General features: G+C 52.7%; 1 protein-coding gene across 1 annotated transcript in view; it reads right to left on the bottom strand.

Moving 5' to 3' along the window:
* Ak8 (adenylate kinase 8) overlaps window positions 1-23,240 on the bottom strand; it is a 106,895-nt gene that overhangs the window by 25,062 nt on the left and 58,593 nt on the right. The window contains exon 11 of the mRNA XM_004640554.2: window positions 20,147-20,288. Within this exon, the coding sequence (XP_004640611.1) occupies window positions 20,147-20,288 (142 nt within the window). The remainder of the gene's footprint in view (window positions 1-20,146; window positions 20,289-23,240) is intronic.

Below are 23,240 nucleotides of genomic sequence, written 5' to 3'. Positions count from 1 at the left end.
AGGTGTGGTGGCAACCACCTGCAATCGCGACACTCAGGAGGCTGAGGCCGGAGGATCGCTGTGAGTGAGGCCAGCCTGGGTCACGTGACGAGTTCAAGGCCCATCGGACTACGGAGCAAGACCCTGTCTCAAAAAAAGCCTAAGCGATGATCCATTTCTTAATGACACGCTCGTGTACCTTTAGTGTATTCAGTCAATACGTATGATTCCATATTGTATTTCCTGCTATATATTGTTGCTGATTTTTTAATCTGGATTTTACATTCTCCAAATACTTTGTTGTCCAATAAAGTCCACTTAACTTTTAGATATCGTCCTTTGAGCTAGTAGCCTTGCTAAGCTCTTACTAAAGCCACTAAGTTTTGCCTGGACTCTTCCGGGCGTTCTCGACGCATGCGATCCTGGCATCTGCCAACGACGACTTTTGATGCTCCCGCTCCGAGCCGTGCACCTTCACGGGCTCTTCCGGCCTTCGCAGAGCCGCTTAACACTGCTCTAGGGAGCCGGCAGGAGTGGGAGTCATTTCATGCTTGCCTTTAAGCGCACACTGCTAGCATTTCACCGTGAAGCTCTGGGTCTGCTCTGCTTTGGCAGACAGCATTTTCCATCTTAAAGAAATTCCCTTCAATGCGTAGCCAAGAATTTGAAAGAATAATGCGCAGATATTTCATTTTCTCCAGTGCGCCGCCTTCCGCTTAGAAACAGCTGTGTATGGCTTCCTTCAGTTTGTTGCTGTGCTAGATCAAATCTGATTCGCTAATGTTAAATCATCCTTGAATGTCTCTATACACAAATGGATTGGATCTGCTAATATTTTATTTAGGATCTTGACAACTCTATGAGTGTCACGGAGTTACAGTGGCCTGGAATCTTTCTTCTGTACGTTATCACTGCGTCTCATGTTAAGGCCCGATTAGTCCCTCTAGTACACTACTATGTTCCTGCTGTTTCTATTTTTATTACTATTATTATTATTTTTTTTTACTGTGTGAATTCTCTTTTTATTTGTCACAATAGATATCTTGAATTTATTTTCACAAAGAGACAGTAATGAGTTACATCTAACTCTTCCCCATCTACAATTCTCAATCCTAGACCAAGCTCCATGGATTGATGTAGTATGGCCTCATATTGGACTTTATTTGGAGATGTTTCTATTTTTAAAAACAGTTTGTGGGGTGTCAACTCCTTGAACATTAGCCAGCTTCCCCTATAAGAAACTATTCGGTCCTGACGTTCAGAGGAGGCGGAAATTTTCCACGTATGATGCCACTTATTTACTAGCCACTCCTAAATACTATTCGGATTTTTTTATTTCTTCCTATGTCAATATTAAGATTTTTTCCGATAAATTTTCCATGCTGATGTTTCCAAGTTTATTGTCATAAAGTTGTATACAACACGTTTCTTATCATATTAATTTTCATTATGTTTATGGCGATAAGTCTATTTTCATCCTAAATACTGCTTATCTTTGTGTCATTTTGTTGTTGCTTTTGTCTTTTTGAGACAGTGTCTTGCTACGTAGCCCAGGCTGGACTTGATTGCAGCGATTCTCCTGTCTCAGCTTCTCCAGTGCCAGGGTTACGAGTGTGCACCTCCACACCCAGTTCTTTTTTTTTTTTTTCTCTTTTTACTTTTGTGTGTGAGTGTGTGTGTGTGTGTGTGTGTGAGAGAGAGAGAGAGAGAGAGAGAGAGAGAGAGAGAGAGACTAAATCCAAGACTTCACACTAAGCTCCATCCCCAGACCTCTTTTATGTTTGAGACTGGGTCCCTTACAGTCATTATTGAAAAGTAATGCACGGATATTTAATCTTATCCAGTGCTCCATCTTCCCCTTAGAAACAGCTGCGTATGACTTCCTTCAATTTGCATGTTTACGCTTCCAGTTCTCCTGCCTCAGCCTCCCAGAGCCCCAGGAGTACAGGCTCAAGGTTTGCAAGCTTTGTCCATTCTGCCAGGGAGTCCCTCGGGCTCTTTTCTGTCACACTGACTCCTGTTCTCCGGTCTCTTTCCTGCCACACTGTGGATTTATTATTTTTCTAACCTAAGTCAGAGGCTGACAGTCATTAATTTTCAATTGTTCTTTTTAAGATTTGTCACTGAATATCATTTTCTTGTAGTTCTTCAATTTCCAAGTCTTTTCAGTTAAAGCAAACAATTAGCTTTTTAGTTGTTTTATTTCTGTGAATTTTTCATAAGCAAATACCTCAAGCAAATACAAACGCGCGTGCCTGTGGCTGCTGGGTGATTGCGTTGTTTGTAACAACAAACCCCTGAAAACAATGAGCATGCTGCCCACGGAGGCCCTTTATGCGAGCTGCCACGCCCGGTAGTGAGGCGTGGCTGTGTGTTGTGAGAGAGAAAGGTGTCCATTGTATTTTGTGAGCGAAAAAGCAACTATGGTACAGAAAGTGTGCTCATGATTTTTATTGTTGTTGTTGTTAAAAATTTCCATAAAAATAAAGTTTCCTTAAAATACTCACTGGGGAAAAAAAAATACTCACTGGGGGCTGAGTGTGGTGGTGCGCATCTACCATCCCTGCACACAGGAGGCTGAGGCAAAAGGATCACAGAGAGGTCGAGGCCAGCCCGGGCTCCACAGTAAGTTCAAGGCCAGCCTGACTACTATAATGAGCCCCTGACTCAAACAAACAAACAAACAAACAAACAAACAAACAAATGGAACGAACGGAAAAGCTCACTGCAAAGCCACCTGAGCTTCCATCCCAGCCACCCCACTTCGGCAGCTCTTTACTCAGCTGGCTTAATCACCCATTTACTAAGGAGCATGATGGAACGGGAGGATCTGGGCGAGCAGAGAGGCCGGGGCAGGCGGGAGCACGCGGAGGGCAGGGGGCGTCAGAGGCCACAGGGCGCCACCTGGAAGTGCACGGAAATCACACAAAAATACAGTCTGTATTGTGGCAGAGCCAGCAGCCTGCACTATGTGCCCGGCAGGTGACCGGGAGCCCCGGCCTGTGCGGGCCCCAGCTCCTTAAGAAAGTGAAGGAACGATCCAGAACTTCTGCAAACTCGGGAATTCTCTGCCGACACTGCCCACTGCAAGGCTGACGCGGTGCTTAACCCTAACCCGGAGCTCTTGGGGGAGACAGGTGCACAGCACAGGGGAGCCCTCCCGGGCACAGCATGCGGGCAGGGACCCCGTAGGGGCTGGTGTCACCATGAGGAGGGGATGAACGACCAGCGTGAATGCTCTGTGAAGGAACTTGTGTGCAAGAGCTGCAGGGCAGAGCGGCCAGATAGCTTTGAAGGAAGATTTCCTACAATGCTTCTTCAAGGTGCCAGGTAGTCAGGGGGAAAAATCAGCGATTTGGGCTCCTGGCCCTCATTTTTGAAGAAGCTGAGCCTTGCGGTCCGACAGCCACTTGCCATCCCAGCCTGATAACCAGATCGAGGTTAATTAATAAAGCTGTCAGGTGAATAGTCCCCAACGGTCATTAGTATCCTTTGCGAAAGACAATCCTGCCGTCAGCACGGGCTGCCCTTGCTGGCGGCGCAATTAACTTAATGCTATGCAAATGAGAGGCTCTTCCCATCATTAGTTTATAGCCCACGAATGTTAATCGCATAATTGGGCCTTCAGCAGGGTAATTAGACATGATTTTGTCCATTAGTCTTACAAGGCTAATTATTGTCGGGCGGGGAGGGGACGCTCCCAGGGCTCCGGCCAGCGCGCAGGCCGGCATCTGCTTGATGCAACCTCGAGCCGAGGCGAGGAGCTGCACAGGGTCCAGGGCCACCCCCCGGGGGAAGACCTGGTGATCGAGCGCCTGCGCCCTCCCGGTGCTGCAGTCGAGCAAAAGAACGGGGCACTGAGGGCGGACGTGGAGACGGAAGCCAGGTGAGGAGGCCCGCCTCCAGATCCCCAGGAACAAGGTCATGAGGCAGGAGAGTTGCCAGGCTGGGCCAGGAGCAAGGCCTAGGCTTAAGATGGCCTCGACCCAGAACCGTAGAGGGTGCTGGATGTGGGACAGGGCCGGAGACAGGGCACTGAATTGAGATGAGGTCGCTCTCGGGCCCTCCTCCAACCTTGCCCGGTGTGCTCCCACCAGAAGAGAACTTCGGACACACAGAGGGACACCACGGACACAGGCGCACAGGGGCGCCCAAGTGAGGGCACAGGGAGAAGACGGCATCTGCACACCCAGCAGCAAGGCCTCAGGGGAGCCCCACTCGGTGTGGCCTTCCTGCCTCCAGAACCACGGGGACATTAATTTCGGTTGGTTAAGCTCTGTGCCAGAGGCAGCTCGAGCTGACCGACAGGTTTGTATCCAGCATCTCAAGCGCATCTCTAAACCTGGCTGGTGGCCCCTTGCGCTCTGCACTGCGGCTCCCCGCATCCTCCCTGGCCAGCGGACGGCTGGCTCACCTCCTTCCGCAGTCGGGAGTCCCCTGGCTGCCTTGGTCTCAGATGCCAGGGTCCAGTTCCGTACACACAGTCCCTGCCAGTCCTGCCCCCGAAACACCAGCAGCGCTTGATTGCTTGCTCCTCCAAGCGCGCTGGTTGTTGGTAGCCTTGCGCGCTCAGCCCCACCGTAAGCTGCAGGACGGGCAGGTGTCTTCGTGCGTGCCCTCGGAGCCCAAGCAGTGCCCGCGTGGAGTGAGCACTGAGTAAACACGCCTGGCGTCCGAGCAGTCCGTGCCGTCGCCCTCTTCCGCAGGAGGAAATGAGCTCGGCATCGCAGTCTGTTGCAGCAGAGCCAGGACCTGGGCCTGACTGTCCCAGAACTGCACGTGATGTCCTGTGGAGGCAGAGCCTCAGGAGAGGCTTCTGGAGGGGGCGGCCTCGGAGCCAGGCCTTGCAGAAAACTTAGATTTCGATGAAAACCGGGAGTTCTGAATGAAGAAGCACCCAGGGTGGAAGGCAAGGGTTTTTGTTTTTTTTTTTTTTTGAAAACCGGAAGTAGCCGGCTTGGGGGAATGGGGGCGGGGCGGAGGCAGGGCAGGAGCAAACCCGGGGCTTCCCAGCCCCAGCTCTCCTGCTCCTTGAGTCCCTGTGGTCTGTAGACGGGCTCTTGGCCTGGCAGGTCCCCTGCACGTGGCTCCTGTCGGGGCAGAGAGAGCACAGGAAGGAGCCGCAGGTGGAAGCGCTGCCTGGGTGGGACTCTGGCTCTGATCCCCCAGGAAGAAGGGCTGAGTCTGCAGACCCCTCCGTGCCAGCGGGGAGGCAGCACCCGGAGTTTCTCATAAAAAATAAAACTGCATTTGTATTTGTGGAGGACTTTCCTTGAAAGTTTCTTATGTTAAATAATTTCAGTGATATTTCGGAAGGCGCCGCCTGCATCCGGCAGAGGCCTGAGCTTACAATGCCCGCGGCCGGGTTCACCAGTTCAGCGCTTTATTTATGCCTCCGAGGAAGATGGAAATTGAAGTCCACTCTGACGTCTGCCAGAGTCTCCTCTGGGTAAAGAAAAACAAACATGATTTTCCCAAGCCGTCGCAGCGTCTCCACAGTCTCGCCAGTCTGCGGGAAATGAATTTAAGTTAACGGTTGGTCCGGAGAAGCTCTGGCCAAGAGTGGGGGCATCTCCATCAGACTCAAATGCCAACCACCCCGGGCTCCATTCTGTTAAAGGTCGCCTGTCATTCTCCACCTGCGCGCGAGATTGCTTTGTCGCTTGGAGTTCCGGCCTGTTTATCTTCGCTGATGTCTTACTTGCCACTGGCTCCGGCCAACCCGTTCTGCTCGGATTCAGCCCGTTCGGCCCCGGATGAGAGCTCAGAGTCCGCAGAGCGTGAGAGAAGCTGAGATGAGCCATCAACCTTACAGGGGTGAGGCAAGGAGAAGGTCGGGCAGAAAGGGGAATTTCTGGCTGAGGAGGTCATTTGACACTAAGCCAGGAAACTGAGAAGTCTTCCTTTTCTCTCCAAGGGGCACCTGGACCCCAAGTGGTGTGAAGAGTATGGGACTGACTGGCAGAGGGACGCAGAGGGACGCAGTGGGTCTTCCCTGGATCTCCTAGAGAGGGCAGAACATCAGACCAGCCCACAGGTGGGCCTGGTACCCTTCTGAAATCTCTTAGAGGCAAATGGCAAACAGCAAATAAAGAAACTGGATTTCAACCCAGAGACCGTTCATTCTTAGATAACACAATTGCCAAGAGACTATCAGGCAGTCCCCTCCTTACGTCCTCAAGGCTAAATTCCTTCCAGGACAGGCCTCTCCCGGTCGCTCCCCAAAGCCTCTCCGTGCCCGCCTGAGCCACCCTGCGTGTCCCCCTCCCATCTCAGCCACCCTTTGGGGACCACAGAGCTGTGGCCCGGTGGTCCAGGCCTCCGTCTCTGGGGCGTGGGGTTTTCCACGCTTCACAACCATCCTCACGCCTGCAGGCAAACAGCACAAAGGCAATGGGCATTTTTGATGTCGTTGCTTCAAAAGTAATTGTTCTTCTGCTCTCTGCGACAGACAACAAACCTAGTAATAGACTGTCATAAACTAAGTTTTAACCCAGGAAAAAAGCGGCACAACCTTCTGCGTTTGCTCAAAATCATCCTCACCAGACTTTTTCTTACACAAACATTAGAAATAGGAGGTAAAATGTCAACAGTCCCTAGGCAGGAAAATAACAGGCACATGTTCATTTTTCCACTCCAGTTCTTATTTACTGAAAGATTAAAATGCTACAATGCCAAGGGCTGTGGGTGGCTGGCTCCTCACTACCATGACGGGCAGAGACCTGGGGCTCCAGGCCCTGGGACCCCCTTTCTCCACAACTCCTGACCAGGTGACCCAGTTGCACCTCTTACCATGGGAGAGTTGAAGTGGTGGTGACCTGCTGGACTATCAGGGAGCATGCTGCCTGTCACTGTGCTGTCGCTGAGTCTGCGGCCCAGGGAGATAGCCCCTCTGCTCAGGGAGGTAGACCAGGTGGCTGACTCAAGCAGTCCCAGGAGGACTGGTGGTGGAGCTCGGAGAGAGGCAGGTGCGTCCTCTGTGGGGAACGGCAGTCCAACAAGATGGACACCTCTGGGCTGACCTCTCGTCTCTCCTAAAGGCTTGGCAAGACCAGGGATGCAGTTAGGACAGCCAGCTCCTTGTCATTCCATTCCACCCAGGACAGGGCAGTAGAGCACCCTGCAGCAGGGACTACAGACCCAGTTTTGAAGTTATGGCTAAAAGTGGATTCCTCAGCCTGGCCAGACAGCTCAGTGAATTAAAACACCCGCTTAGGCAGATGCAGGGACCCAGGTTTGATCCCTGGCATGCTGTGCTGGCCCTACCTGTGGGCACACTGAGATGGCAACTGAGACTGGCTGTGGTGACATGTGCCTGTAATCCCAGTGCTTGGGAGGTTGAAAACAGGAGGATTCTAGGAGTCCTGATCTACCTTGTAAGACCGTGTAGACACCATACTAAATACATAAAAAAAGCGGATTCCTCTTCCAGGTGGCTTGTGAAGCCCCCACCCTGACATCTGCCTTCTCAGCTCTTCCGGGGGACAGCCCTGAGGCCCTGGAGCCCAGAAGTCATTACTGTCATAGACAGTCCCCAGGTGAGCCCCCCCCCCCCAGCTACTTGCCTTCTGCCTGCCGAGGTCCTCTCAACTGTGTGAGTGTCACCGTGTTGGGTCTGCTGTCAAAAGTGTCTCTATATCTTATCAAACAACAGAAAATGGAACAAAAGTCCACATTTCTAAAAGCATGGTCTGGAGCGACCCTGCATTAGCTGTGTGTGAGGCTGCTCCGGCGGGGTCACTGTCAGTCTGTCCGGCTGTGCCGGGACTCTGCCTCTTGGCCCCTCGGGTCACCAGCTGAATAGGAGCTGCCCTGCTTCCCCCATGGCCCAAAACCAGCCCCCGGGGAAGCAGACCACCCAGGTGCTCACTGCCCAAAGAACCTTGAGATGTCAGTGTCTGGGGAGGCATCAGTCTGACCTGGCTTTTCAGGAACTCCACAGCAGCGTGGAGTTCCCAGACCTTAAGGACAAACATCTATCATGATAGCACCAGGAGCCCTGTTTGTGCCAGCTGCCGTAGCCTTCCCGCCCCTTGTCACCCTTATACTCCTCCGATGTCCTAGCTGCTACTGTTCCTGCTTTTGGGTTGAGAAAACTGAGGCACAGTGAGAAGCAGCTCAGATGGTGCCTGTGTCCCTTACCCCACCGCCTCCCACAGCACCGGAGGAGCCTGGTCCCTGCAGGACCTCAGGGGCCCTCTCTGGCTCTGTGCTGGGTCATCATCCAGCATTGGGACACAGAGCGTTTGCAACCCATGAAGCCCACCCTTGCATCTTCCCAGTAGACACATACTGGCCGGACAACAGTGCGGGAGGGGGCAGGGCTGGGGACCCATGCAGGGCTGGGAAAAACAGAGGCTTAGATAGGTGATGGAGCACAGTCTGCCAAGAAAGTGGCAAAGCAGGATTGTTGGAAACTGGCGGTGAATTCTTGGAATCTCCAGCAGTAGGCGGGCTGGGGTGCCAAAGAGAGTTGCTGAGGGCTGTGAGAAAGAGAAGACACCCCAGAGGGGCATGACCCTGACATATGCCCAGCTCCACTTTCACAGCCACCCCAGGCACAAGGGTGCTCTAGGCCATTTCCTCCAAAGCCATCTGCTCTGAGGCTGAGGTCCCCAGCCCAGGCTGGATATCACAGCCTGTTCCAGGTCATCACAGTCCACATGACAAAAGCCACTGACTCAGGGTCCCGCTGTAGACAGTTCTGCTCTTCAGATGAGCTGTGGCTCAGTGGGCCTCACGAAAGCACTTCCTCCCAAGATGCAAGATGCTGTGGGGCACAGCCCATGATGTATTCCAGCCCATGTCTAGTAAACTCCCCAATGGCCGCAGACGCCAGGGTCGCTTGGGTTCTATTAGCTCAATTAATGAGGAGTAAGATAAGGCTAACACCCTGCTCGTTGGCGGCTCAGGCCCAGAGCTGCAGTAATAGAGTTATTAACCTCCGCCAGCCACTGAATTTTGCTGCGGATTCCAACTCCATTTCCTAGTTCAGGCCTCCATTAATGGGCTGTTTATTATCCCTAATCCACAGAAGGATCAGCGGCAGAAATACAAGAGCTTCCTGGAAGGACCAAGTGGTAATGAGAGAGGGAGAGGGAGACAGAGAGGAACCACACATGCAAAAAATGCTCTCTGCTCTGCATTTTAGTTCTTTTTTGCTCCTACTGCTGTCCACTGAAGAAATTAAAAGATCCTTTTCACTTCGTTTTCTTAGGTTTTAATTTTTGTTTTGTTTTGTTTTGTTTGAGACTGTGTCTCAGTGTTTGGGCTGGCCTTGAACTCACTATGTAGTCAGGCTGGCCTCGAGCTCACAGTGATCCTCCTGCCTCAGCCTCCTGCATGCTGGGATCACAGGGTGAGTCCCCACGCCCGGATTTTACATCTTTCTCACTTTGGAACAATTAGAAATAGCAAAGCCATTATCCAAAGGCTTTTTTGTGTTGTTCCCAAAAGAAATTGTCATATGGAATGAAAAAGCAACAAGCTTTTTCAAATCAAATTAGAGCACTGTGGCATATAAACAATATCCCAATTTAGTTTTTAATTTCACAATGTGCCATAATATCTCAGTGCTTAAAATTTAACGTATTGGAACCAAGAAACCAAACCAGCACTTAGTGGAGTAATTTTCTCCACATCATTAACACATTCACGACAGGGCCGTTGTCCCTTTGTCTCTGTGCCAGGTGGCTCGGAGCCACGGGTGGTGCACTGGGACTGTCCCAGAGGGCAGCAGTGGGCAGGCAAGCCTGCACCTCTGGGGCTTCAACCCAGCAAGAAGAACGGCAAGAACGTGACGAACACCCCGATGACACACTTCAAGTTTGCTGGGGACTCAAAGGTGCTCTGAATCACAGGTGTGGGCTCCAACACTTTCAGGGCTGTTCTGCCCAAGGGCTGCCTGGGGACCCATGGTGCCTTCCCAGTTCCAGCTGGGAATCTTTGGGAGGTCTTGCATAGATAAGGATCAGTAATCGTTTGTAGTTAGTAGTGTAAAAAGTTTTAACAGAAATAACCTACAAGCAGCAGCCAGGACAAGTAGATGTCGCCCCTGCTGCCATGTGTTTTGGAGCACGAGCCCACTGCGCCGTGATGCCGTGCTGATTGCAGAAGGCCCTGCAGCACAGCTCCCTGGAGGCTGTGCGTGTGTGACACTGCGTGGGAACAGAAGAGAAGCTGCACAGTGACCTCCACGTCTGAGCAGTTAGCCCAGCAGGAGGTTTCGGGGACCCCCACCAGGCCCCTTCCAGCTCCCAGCATCCACTGCACTGCGGGCTCTGTCCAACAGCTAAGCCCGAGCAAGCGCACAGGGTCCCTGCCTCCCCGAAGCAGTGCTGGAGTCCTGAGTCCCGGGTGTCCCCCTCTTTGACAAATTAGGAAACCGAAGCTGAGCGTAGCCTTTTCAAGCCGGCAGCAGGGAGGAGTGACAGTGCCAGGGCAGGGCTGGGCTCCACCCTGGCCTTTTCCCTGAGCGACCCTCCGGAGAAGGACCAGGGGCAGGGGAGAGGGGTCCTTGCTGGACTGCATGTGAAAAAGAGTAAAAGATAGACGAGACAAAGGGAGACGGGGAAGGGCCAGGGGAGAGGAAGAGGAGCCAGGCATTCCTGACAGCGCGACAGGGCCTGGAAGGGACACTCCAGCCAGCTTCCCCCGGACGGGCGCTCTGTGTGGAGCCACCAGGGACCCGGCCGCAGGAAGCTGGCAAGATGGGGCGCCTGCACCGAGGGGCCGGGCTGCCCTGGGTGTGGGGTGTGCGCTCAGCTCGGCCGCATCCCCTCCGGTTCCCTCGGGCCGTGCTGCTGTGCCCCAGCTGTGCCCCACCATCAAGAGCCCAGTCCCGCCTTCCGGGGACGACAAGCCCTCTGGCGTCCCCTGGAAGCCCACATGTGGTCGAGAGCTCGTTCACGCAATAATCATAAGCACAAATCCGAACCCTCCCAGCATTCTGGGACACAGGAGCTCGCGGGAAGCGCCTCTGCTGGGGGCTCCTGATGTCCTCCAGCGTCGTCTGGGGGCTAGAGCAGACGCTGGAGACAGCGCGGGTCAGACCCCTGCTGCCGTTCTGCAAGCACCACCACCACCACCACCACCCCACCGACCCCTTCGGGATTTGAGCAGATGGGGGGTCTGAGGAGGAGGAGGAGGGGGATCAAAGGCCGCCCCCTCGGCTGGAGGGAGGGAGATGCAGACCCCGCGCCGTCTGTGCCGCGGAGCACCAGCCATCAGTCAGAATCCGATCCTCCCCCTCGGTAGTAAACATTAATTTTAAAAGAAAATACCGCGCTGCGAACTTGCCACATGAAATGAATTATTTCCTAGCCAAACACAGGGCAGGCTCCTGGGTGCAGCCTGGGCGAGTTCTTTCTTTGTGTCCGACTCCCTGTTCTGTTCTCTCTCTCTCTCTCTCTCTCTCTCTCTCTCTCTCTCTCTCTCTTTCTTTCTTTTTTCTTTTCACCATGGTTATTGGATTTTAACAAACTTTGTAGCCCCTTTTGTTTGTTCTCAAATAACTTTTTCTCCCTCCCTGTGACACGCATCAATTACTGGTTGCCTTTTCCTCACCATGTCACGCTGACATTGAGAGACTGATGCGGCTGCGCGGACTGTGACTTAGTGTTATGCGGCGAAGCTTTATGAGGAGGGAGCCTGACACAGCCTTGCGCGTGAACGCTCCGCATTTATTAGCTCTAAGGGAAGATTTATATTGGCGAGGAGACAGTAACTTTGTTTTCTGATAAGCCAAAGAGGTCTATTTTGATGTCCAACACACAGAGTAGCTTACCCTTCCCCAATAACTCTATTTACTGGTGTGAATATATTTTAATAATAAAATTGATATATATGTAAATTTATTTTAATCTAATTTCACTGAACCCTCCTAAAAAAGGGCCTTTGGAGATTGTTTTCGTACGTGAATTATAGGTTTTTTGCTCACATCCCCAGATTGATTTTGAGGCTATAATTCTGTCACCATTTCTTCAGATGGCAAGCCAGCGACACGGCGGCAGGGTGTTTTATACTTGGCAGCATGAACCAACCCAGAGTTATGGTTCCGGTATTCACCCCAGTGCTGGCCGGGCCGCCTGAGTTCTCTTGCTTTTCCTGAACCTCAGCTTGAAGGTTTATAGCTGGCATTTCCTTCTGAGGTAATCATCAGGATGTCTCATTGAAGGCTGAGGTGCTAGGGGTGGAAGTGACAGAGACCGGAAGGGAGAGGGGAGCCCGGCAGCAGGCTGGTGGCAGCGCAATGACATTGTCACTGGAAACACACGTCTCTCTAAAATTTCCTGCCTGTCTTCTGCTCCGTGGCCAAATAAATGACACTGGCATTATTTACTAAATCATCAGTAAGTGGTTTTTGCTCTGCGGTGGGTGGAGCCTTAGTTACCTGCAAACCTGCCCTAAGTCAAGCCAGTTCCTGAGGCCAGCTTCCCTGCACACTATGACCTTGTGTCCTCCCAAGACCAGAACCAGCCCTGGGGCCTTCCCTCCGAGGGTCAGTGATGCCTGCCTCCACCTTCTCTGCATGTGTCCAGTGACTTTGGTCTCTGGCAGATAAGGGGCTGGCACCCTCTGGGTGCCTGGTGCTGAGTCTGTGGCTCTAGGACAGACTGTGGTGAAACAGGCCCTGGCTGTCTCTCTACAGGAGGCCCAGGAGCTTGGGAGGGTTGTTGGTGCCTTCCATTGACGCGCCTTCTCTCCTCCAGCACAAGGCTCTGCATGCAGAGTTGAGGAGAATCCTGCAGTGCAGGGCACAATAAAGGCCCTCCAGCACCACTGCCACCTGGGGCCCCTCCCAGTTCTCACAGGTCAGTCATGGGGTATTGTATGTGGCGAAAGGGGCTTGCAGGGGAGACTGGGGGAAGGCCTTGGGTGTGGTGAAATGATGCCAGATTGTCTGGGTGGTCTGATCTAGTCACAGTTGTCCCTAAATCTAAGAAGCTTCCCAGCACTGGTCAGGAGGGGTTGATCGCAGTGCAGAAGGAAGCCCTGGGCTTTGCAATCTCGCTGGCATGAAGACGAGGAGGAGCCACAAGCCCAGGGGTGTAGCTGCCTCTAGAGAGTGGAAAAGGCAGGAATCCGAGCCTCAGGCAGGGGCATAGCCCCACAGCACATGCCTACAGGATGGTGAGACCTTGCGCGGTGTGGGGCCACCAGGGCCGCGGTCATTTCTGACAGCAGTAGAAAGGTTCAGTATGCTGAGATGCAGTAGGCCCAAGCAACTTGCAAAACATACCTACATGGGACAGAGATGGTATCCTGAAAGGGCAGGGGAAGGTCAGGGGACAAAAAGAATTGCTCCAAGAAGTAGAAGAGTACTTTAGATAAAGATTTAATACAGAGTAGTAGATTCGGGTGGAGGATGGAGCTCGGTGGTAGAGGGCTTGGCTGGTGCACACCAGGCCCTGGGCTGGGTCCCTGACACTGTGCATAACTAATGAATTCATTAAGTCAGAACAGGCTTTCTGATGGAATAAATCAAAAAAACATGGATGGGATTTTTAAAAGAGGAATTGACAAAAATCTGGCCAAGTTTAAGGAAGAGACCCAAGAGGGGAATAAAAACAGTACAAAAGGGCCAGGGAAATGGCTCAGTAGAATAAGCGCTTCCCTAGCAAGTGCAAGGGCCTGAGTTCAATCTCTGGTTCCACCAAAAAAAAAAAAAAAGTACAAAAATAAAAACTAGACGCAAAAGCAATGAAGAGAATAAAATAATTGGTGTTGATGAAGGACAGACTTGAAAAAAAAAACAGAGAAAGAAAAGATAAAATTTATTAGAAAAAATACCATAATTGTGAAATACATGCTGAACACCAACTTGGCTTTCCTGAAGAGGATGACCAAGCAAATGAACTAGGAAAGTCTGAATACAGCTACAAGAAGAAAAGTCTCCCCAAATGCTGCAGGCAAAAAGATTCATAAGGTCCAGAGCAAGCTAGAAAAATATAAAAATGAAGAGAGCCAAGACTGAAGCTGAGATAGATACATATAGCAGAGAGAGACAGAGACAGAGAGACAGAGACAGACAGAGAGACCGAGAGAGACAGAGACAGAGAGAGACAGAGAGACACAGGCAGAGGGGCAGAGATAGAGAGACAGAGAGACAGAGAGACAAAGAGAGACAGAGAGACAGAGACAGACAGAGAGACCGAGAGAGACAGAGACAGAGAGAGACAGAGAGACAGAGAGACAGAGAGACAGAGAGAGACAGAGAGAGAGAGAGAGAGAGAGAGAGAGAGAGAGAGATCCTATGAACATCCAGACAAAGGAAATACATTATCTATAAGGGAAAACAATTCTCACTGGTATCAAGCTCTAGAAGATGTGAGAGACTGCAGAAATGATTTAGGATGCCAGGTGTGTGCATGTGCATGTGCGTGTGTGCGCGCGTGCGCGTGTGTGTGTGTGTGTGTGTGTGCATACGTGTAGGTTGTGATCAAAGCTTGCTCTGCCAGATGTTGTTTGCCAGGGGAGATAACAGAGAACCAGTCTCACTAAGCAGAGCCCAGGATGGCTAGCCCGTGAGGGCCTCGCTGAAGGCGACTCAAAGACACCTTGCATTCAAAAGGAATCAGTCAAAATTAATCAACAGCGAGCTTGAATTATGTACACAACTGGTAGTGAAACCACAATCCGGCTCAGGAGAGAGTGAAAACTTCATGAGCGCGGTCGTCACAGCAAGAGGCAGAATGCCAAATGTATTTCGAAGAAGAGAAGCCCAACTGATGCAGACAATCTGTGCGTGATCGGCCGGCCGGCCGGCCGAAGGTGGGGTGGCGACGGTGGTCCTGCTTCACACCTCCAGATGGAGCACAGACGGGGCGGGCTCCGACGCGGGCAGCACGCGTTCTTTCACCTTCTGCGTGAAGGAGTCGAGGTGTTCCCTTATGTTTCAGCATAGCAGCACTGAGGAACGCAGGTTTGATCGAATCGGGCTGGAGAGGGCAGCCGGACTAGATGCAGGGCTTTTAGGGGATGGCAGAGGAGGGAGCGGAGGGGGAAAGGCAGTAACAACAGCAAGGAAAACACACTAGAAAGAAAAGATGGAGAACAAAGGCAAGAGTGAAGTGGCATAAAAAAAGACAAGAAGAGCAAAAGTAGTAGGGAAGACGTTCTGATGGAATAAAAAAATTTCAAATTCATTTTCATTCTGTCTCCTGGGACGACAAAGTTTGTGGGCCCCACCCAGGCATCCAGGGCTTCTGAACAGAAATGAGTGCAGCCAAGCTGTGGAAAGCAGGTCAGAGAAGCCCGGGCTGGGGCTGCGTGGGTAGGGCTGACGGGAGCAGGCGGGAACTTCCGCTTCCTCCAGAACCAGAATTGTGTGGAAGTACAAGGGGTGCGGAGGAGCTGCCACGCAGCCATCGGCCGAGTGCACCTCGGAGAGACGACCCAGGGTCTGCGTGGTGGGCACGTGCACCCGGAAGCCCTCAAGCCCCAGGCTGGAGCCACCTGGAACTGTGGCCTCTACAGGAGGACTTACATGGAACTCGCTGGAGAAGTGCTGGCTCCTCCTGCACCTACCCAGGTGAGCCAACGGCACATCCAGGCCGGCCTCCAACTCAAGGGGACCTTCCTGCCTCAGCCTCCCGTGCGCTGGGATGACAGGCAGGCACCATCGCACCTAGCGAGGAGGATTTTTTTTTTTTCATTTTTATGTATTTGGCACAGGGTCTCACTTCGCAGCTCAGACTCGTGGTGATCCTCCTGTTTTCAGCCTCCTAGGCGTTGGGATTACAGGCTATTCCCCAGGCTAGGTGTGGCACTCACACGCATAATCCCAGCAGTACTCACACCCATAAATCCAGCAGTACTCACACCCATAATCCCAGCAATACTCACACCCATAATCCCAGCAGTACTCACACCCATAATCCCAGCACTGGATCATGAGTTAATCACAAAGTCTAGAAGTCTGCCCCATGACTGCATGAGGTTTTAGGGGGACACCTAGACACAAACTGTGACATCTGCTGTGGGCCTGGAGAGGAAGGAGCCGGGACAGGAGCATCACAGGAGTGGCCAGGACACACCCGACAGGGAGAGCTCACTGAGCACGATGGGTGGGCTTCGGGAACAGTGTTCTGAGAGGCTCCAAGGTGTAGAAATAATTAGCAAACAGGTACAAAGAAAACAAGGCAAGCGAAAGCGCAAAGTGATTGTTAGCTTCAGGAAAAGCAAAAAGTTAGAAAAGAAGACAAGCGGGACAAGCGGAAGGCCAGCTTCCAGGTGAGCCCGTTCCCCTGGCTTTCTGCAGGAGTGTGACCAAGGGTCATGCTCACTGGCTAGCACCGGGTGGCGCAGTCCTAGACATCTACTCGGGGGCCACGAATAGTCTTCTATTTCGTACAACCGTGTACTTCTCGGCAAACGGAGGTTTTGTTAGAGGAGGGAGGGCAGCTTGAGTGTCACTGTCCACTGTCAGTCACACACTCACGTTCGCCAGGAACACGTCACACCTAAGTGCGTACACTGAAAATAACACACACTTGAGATTTAAAGTTATAACATAATTACATGTACTGTCTATTAGCTCAAGTGTATCTCCTATATCTGCTACACACTGAATAACACCACACCAAAACACTGAAAGCAAAAACCAGGGCCAGCGGGAGATAGCTCAGCAGACTAAGAGCCTATTTAGGTAAATGCAAGGCCCGGGGTTTGATCCCGGGTACCACGTGCCATGCTGGCCTCGCCCCCTGGCACACTGAGCCACCGAGTCCAGGTGTGGTAGCGCACACCTATAATCCCAGCTCTGGAGAGGCTGAAAACAGGAGGATCACTGTGAGTCTGAGCTGCACAGTGCGACTCTGTACCAAATACTTTTTTATTTATTTATTTTTTCCGGAACCAGGGATTGAACGCAGGCCCTTGTGCTTGCCAGGGAAACCCTTATTCCACTGAGCCATCTCCCTGGCCCCTCCAATACATTTTTCAAAAATTAATGTTTGACCTAATATATATTTGATTGTGTAACTTTAAATTAAAAATATGTGTTATTTTCAAGCACCAGTTGAACAGTTATCCAACAGTGAAAATTTCACAACCTCAGAGGCTGTGCATACATAAATTCTCCATATCCTGCGCTGAACCGAGAAAGCTAATGACACTTGAAATAATAATGATAAAATGCAATGACTAGGAAGGCTGTGACCCTTCCTAAACAATTCTCTACTGCCTGCTGGCCCCACCCCGGGGCACACTGAGACAGCACTGAGACTGGGCGTGGCGGCATGCAACTGTAATCCCAATTCTTGGGCGGCTATAAACAGGAGAATCACTATGAGTTGGATCTGTTAGTGAGACCCTGAACACCCTGTAGATCCTTCCCTAAAAATACAGAAAAAAATATTTCTTTTCTAATGCAGGAAAACTAAGCCACACCTTCAAAAAATAAAGCCCACCCCCATAAAAAAGCCCTTATACACGAGAACCATGACTATGGTGGACGGTAGGAAGCCCTGACCACCTAATACCAACAAGAAATACAGAAGAGAGTTCTGCATCTTGCTCAACTTTGACAAAAAGAACAAAGTAAGCCCAGCACAAAAAGACATAATTAAAATTCAAGAAAATAAAATACATGGAAAAGAGTAGAACTGATAAATTCAAGCTTTCTGTGGCAAAACCCAAAAAACTCTTAAAGAGCCAGACTGCCCAAACCGATCCTCAGAAAGAAGAAAATTCAAATACATAAAATCGGCAATCATAGAGAGGAACTAGAAGGGCCAGGGCCCCAGGGGTGGGGCCGGCACGGCAGGCCCGGGGACCGAACCCCAGCCGCTGCGCTCTGCCTAAGTGGGTGCTTTAGTCCACTGAGCTACCTGGTCGGCTCCATAGATAGAATTAGTATTAAAATAATAATTTTTTGAAAGGAAATTATCCTAGGGGGGATAGCAGCATCATTCATTATAAAAATACGACAAAAAGAGAAAAAAATTCTCTCAAAAATGTCTTTATAAGATTCAACATTTAAATTTGGACACTTTAGATCCATGAGCTGTATTTACTTAACGTTATAAAGACTGTGTGTCCCTTGCAGTCCAGCTTGCTGCACCACAAGTGACAACAGCCAAGATGCAGAGCCAGCCTAGGTGCCCACATCAGATGACTAGTGCAGAACGCGTGGTCCCCGTGTGCCGCGGCGCACTGTTTGGCCACAGAGAACGGAAGTTTGTCGTTTGCAAGAAAAGATGGAGCTGGGGTGAGCCTGCTGGATGATTGAAACCAGACTCAGAATGGCAACTGTCGTGCTTAATACATAGAATTTTAAAAGATGATTTTAAAAAGTAGCGGGGAGACTGCTGCCAGACCAGAGGAAGGCCATCAGGGGTAGGGGTGGGAGGGTATATACTGGCAGGGCAGGGAGGGCATGGATAGGATTGAAATGTATTACGTACACATCACAACCTCCAAGAGAGAAAAATGTAGGACTAGCGGGGCAGGCAGGGCACTGAGGTGAGGGGCGCGAAGCGACTGAAGGATCAGGAGATGACGCTGCTCAGTGCTCGTGGGCATGCGCCAAAGGGCAGCCACCCGCCGCGTTACCAGCGTGCACCAGTAAGAAAGGTGTGAGAAGCTCACAGTCCTGCAACCAAAAGCCAGGACGCACGAGGAGCAGCGAGACCGCGGGCGGCCCTTGGGGTCAGGGCCTGACGCCCGCCGGGATGACTCTGCCCGGCAAGCACCGCCCCGCCCGACCCGTCGGCACAGAAGGGAGAGGAGCAGACACACTAAAAAGTGAGGGGTAAGAGGAGGAGTACGTGTAGAGGGCGCAGTCGTCCGCCCAGAGAACGCAGGAGCATGCACAGCAAAACCGTCGGAAAGAGGCAGAGTTCTGGAGGGAACCTGGATACAAGATGAATAAACAAAAATCAGTGTATCCTGTTCTCCCGAAAACTCCATTTAGAAAATGAAATGGATAAAATGATCTATAATATCAGCGAGAAAAACGAATAACATGTTATCTAGAAATGACCTCGAAGGCAGGAACCCCGAGAAGGCACTGACTGTTTTGCTAGTGAGAAGAGACCGGGTCCTGCCCGACTGGACCACTGCGGCACGACTCGGACACGGAAGGCGACTCCAGACACAGTCCCCCGGTAGCTTTTCCTTATCTGTCATGAAAGTGCTATAATGTTCACCTGGAACAGCAAGCGCGGAAAACGGATCATACAGAAGGGTGACAGGAGGGGCGCGCCTGCCTCGCCAGTGGAAATACAGCGCACGTGACAGCGCTAATGCACTTCCACCGTGCGGCGCCACTGCAGGAGGAGGCACTTGGAAGGCAATCGAGAGCTCAGAGAGAGACCTGAGTACTCAAAGCCTGGGCACACGACGGCCAAGGCCAGGCCCCGGAGGAAGCCAGAACTGGAGCCCACAGACTGCCACATGCGCCGGGCGCCAAGCGGGCCCTGCAGCCATCAGCCCCGGAGGGCAGGACTCCACCAACAGCCAACAGCCTCTTACTTTTGCCACCGTTCTTAGGTAGGTTCGGGCAGAGGAGGCCAAGCCAGCCCACAGATGCCTGGCCTCCCCGTGCCCAGAGCTTCGTCCCAGGCGGCCCGAGCCGAGGCCTCCTCCTCCTCACCAAGAAGCTTCGGGCTCCTCGGGCAGCCCTTCATTTCGGGCCCAGCCTGAATGCGCGGTGGTGGCTGCCCACCTTACCACACAAGCATGAGCTCACAGCCTTCGCTTGTGCTGGTCTTCACTTCAGTCCGCTGTGCTTATGCTGGGGGTTGCCAGTTCACACCAGTGCCGGAGGAAGAGAACAGGCAACAGCATCCAACACTGTGTTGGAACCAGCGTGAAGCCTTTGTGGGAGAAAGCTGCCCCAAACTATAAATAGGTGGTACTAAATATACTTCAAAGATTTAAGTGTAAAACCATGAACAGAAGAAAATATTAGCTGATTTGCACAATAGCCCTGCAAGGGAGGCAAGATGGATGGGCGTTTATGACCACTGCAAGGATGAGGAGATTTGGCTCCCAAGCCCGAGCCTGGGTCCTAGACCAAGGGCAAATGCAGTTGGTGGGCGGGAGTGGGGGGCAAGGATCACTCCCCTTCGTAACCCCTGAAAGGCCCTTGTACGATGACAGCTGTCCAGCACTCCCTGTCAGTTGCACGCCTGCCGGAAGTTTCCCTGGGCGGGCAGCTCACCTGTTGGGGCTGTAGCCCAGGCTGGCCAGCATGTGGGCCTGGTCCAGGTCTTGTGGGAAACCGTGTAGCACCCAGCCTCTTTGCACGCAGTCGGGCTGGTCCATGCGCTCCTTCAGCACCTTCAGGACCACGTTGTCAGGGACTGTGGAGGAAGGGGGATGTGTGAGTGCGCTGCCGGCCCTGCGCACCCCTCCTGGAGCACAGGCTGAGCTGTGGAGGTGGGCTTACGGGGAGCCTTTGGGGCCACCAGGATGAAGCTGTGGACCCCTATGTCCCATGCAAGAGAAATCCGGTTGCTGAAGATGAGAAATGAGTTGAGTGACCCACACCTCGACCCTGAGCAACGCCATCCCCTTGGACAGGCAGGGCGGCTCCCAAGCCTCCAGTGATACGGGAACAAGGAAGGCCCCCATCTGGGTCTGTTCTGGCAGCTCTAACGCAGCATCATAGGTGAGGGTCCTCTGTGGTGAAGAGCCTGAGAGGTCTCTCCAGGTCTGTGCACTCATCCTGTCCCCAATGCTCACCCCAATGCACCCTAAAGGCCCCACCTCCTCAACCACCATCTTAGGAGTTGGGGGGCAGCATGCTCATATCCCAGTGACCCTCAAGAATGTAGTCTCCACGGATGCACACGAGCCCCTTGCCCTGGAAGTTTTAGGTTTTCCCAAATGAGATCAAGCTGTTGCCCCTGCTGCCCTCTGCTACTTTGGACCCACAACACCCACCCCCCACGGCCCCCAGGTCTCCCCTTCTTGATCCCTAGAACCGAATCTCTCTTAAGAATCCCAGCTCCCCTCAAAACCGGAGGCTGCAATGAAGGAGAAGGCGATCCCGAGAAGCCTGCTGTTTGCATTGCTGGGACTGCATTTCCCTGACACACGCCTCTCTCCCGGCTCATTAAATGTCCCATGTTGCTAGTGTTCTGCGTCCCAGCAATTTGCACGGCTTTCCTGCACTTTGCGCTCACTTTTCCAGAAACACTTGGTAAATATTACCGCGTTGGCTGCGGGGCCCCAGGCGGTGCGGTGCTGCAGCGTTCCGCAGCTGTTCTGGAAGCTTCTGCGTGGTTTCCTCCCGACCACCGTGGGTCTGTCTGGTGGCCCAGCACACACGCGGGAAGCCCCTCAGCTCCCCAAGATTGACAACCAGGGGACACTGAGAGTAAGACTGAAAAACCTCACTCCTAGCTGCGTCCCAATGCCGCGAGGTGCCAGGCACATGAATGAGTTGCTAGAGATGATACCTTCTGTCCCTCCCCCTGCTTAAGACCTACAGTGGCTCCCCAGGAACTCCAGGGCTCCCCCTTGGACTCTGGCCACTCCGGCACTCAGGCAGGCTTTCTCCCTGGACGTCTCTGAGACTGCACCCGCACTTCCTGTCCTCTCGTTCCGGGTGTCTCTGGTCAGGAGACTTCTCTTTTTCATGCACAAATATGCTGAAACCAACTCCATGGATGCTGCAGTGTGTGTGTGGGAGGCCTGGGCGCCAGGCGCTCCCGATCAGGCCTCACTGGAGCCTGGCTGGCCTGCCTGCAGGCCTAAGCTGGCGATAGAGTCCACCGAGGGACTTGGAAACCTTGCCTAGCTATTGAGGCTATCATTCATTCCAGGATCTAAACCCAAAGTGCCTGCCCACAGGTAATGGGCTGCACTGCAGGGTGGATGTCAGGGGCAGGGCCACCACGCACGCCAGGCTTCTCTGGAGCTCCACGACTCCTAAAGCGACAGCCCCCGCATGGCCAGGACATGTTTAGCTTTTCCCACCTGACCCATGAGGGCCTGGGCTGTGGAGTGTCTCTAGTCAAGGAAACTATGTTTTCTGTCAGGATAAAAAAACCAGCGTAGACACTGAGGGGCAGAAGCTACCGTAGAACTTTCCAGTCTAGGTCTGCCTTAAATAGCTCAGGGTGCCCCATCTAAAAAAGAACCTGCTACAGAATATGCCTGCCCAGCACTTCATCCGGTGGGTAGCCTGGATAGGGACCGAGCCTGGCCCGGTATGTGACACGGGGGGGGGGGGGATAGGACACCTGCCTCGAGTACATGTTCTTGTGGGTGACAGACAGTACCCTGACGAACATGCCACAGAGCCAGAGGGTCACGTGTACCAGGGAGCAAGGGAACCGCAGCCACTGGGACCTTTGACCCTGTACCTCATTTCTAAGAATGTGCACCTCCAAGACCAAGACAGAGGTATGTGACGGTGTCAGGGTTGTTTCCAATGGTGACCCCTGGAATGGAAGCAGAATGCATGATGGGAGCATGGCGCACAGCCAGGACAGACCCTCCAGCCAAGGAGACCCAGGCAGCCTTTAGAGTTCTATGAAGGGCTTGCGCCTGCGACAGAATGGGGAAGCAGGTAAACACGTGACACGTAACTGGGCTTCCACCTGATATAAATGGTTAAATGCGCACAGGAGGCTGCCGCCACGTGGTGCCCTCATGCCAGAGCTGGTCCCTTTGCTTACGGAGGACAGGGCCCGTGCTCGAGAGGGCGCAGAACAAGCTCAGCCCAACCCTGGCTGGACAGGTGTAAGGATGCAGCAGGGCAGGGGGCTTCAAGGAGGGAAGATGGGACGCAAGTGACGACCCACAGGCTCCTCTCTGACCCCAGACCCAAGCGAGTCGCTGGCTTGGGGAGCAGGGAGATGCATACTCTTAAGCCCGTCACCCCCTAAGTCAGTCTTCCCACCCCTACCTGTGAAGGTGGGGTCTTCGTAGTGTTAGGTTTGCTGTTGAACTTCAGTACCACGAACGCTGGCCAGGTGGATAGATGGACAGATTGGACAGATGGGCAGATGGACAGATGGTGCCATTTCCAAAACCGAGAAGGCTCTCCAGGTCCTCCAAGGGTCGTGGGCCAGAGAACTAGGGCACTTTCCTCACCAAGCATGGACCTGGGTCCTGACAGATGGAACTAGACCCTTCCCTGACAGGCTGGTGAAAAGGAGCCCAGGAGAGCCACGAGGCCTCTGAGACTGGGGGACTGGTGCAATTGGGGTGGGTGTCAGGTGCAGCACATCCTCTGCTCCGACTGCCAGCTCAGCAAGAAGGTGGACTCTCTGGACAGCTGCGCTGCCCATTCTGCTGCAGGG

This window comes from Octodon degus, unplaced genomic scaffold, assembly GCF_000260255.1.
Source record: "Octodon degus isolate 3935 unplaced genomic scaffold, OctDeg1.0 scaffold00123, whole genome shotgun sequence".
Taxonomy (NCBI): Eukaryota; Metazoa; Chordata; class Mammalia; order Rodentia; family Octodontidae; genus Octodon; species Octodon degus.
The sequence above is the reverse complement of the archived record's forward strand: the minus strand, read 5'-3'. Positions and strand labels throughout refer to the sequence as shown.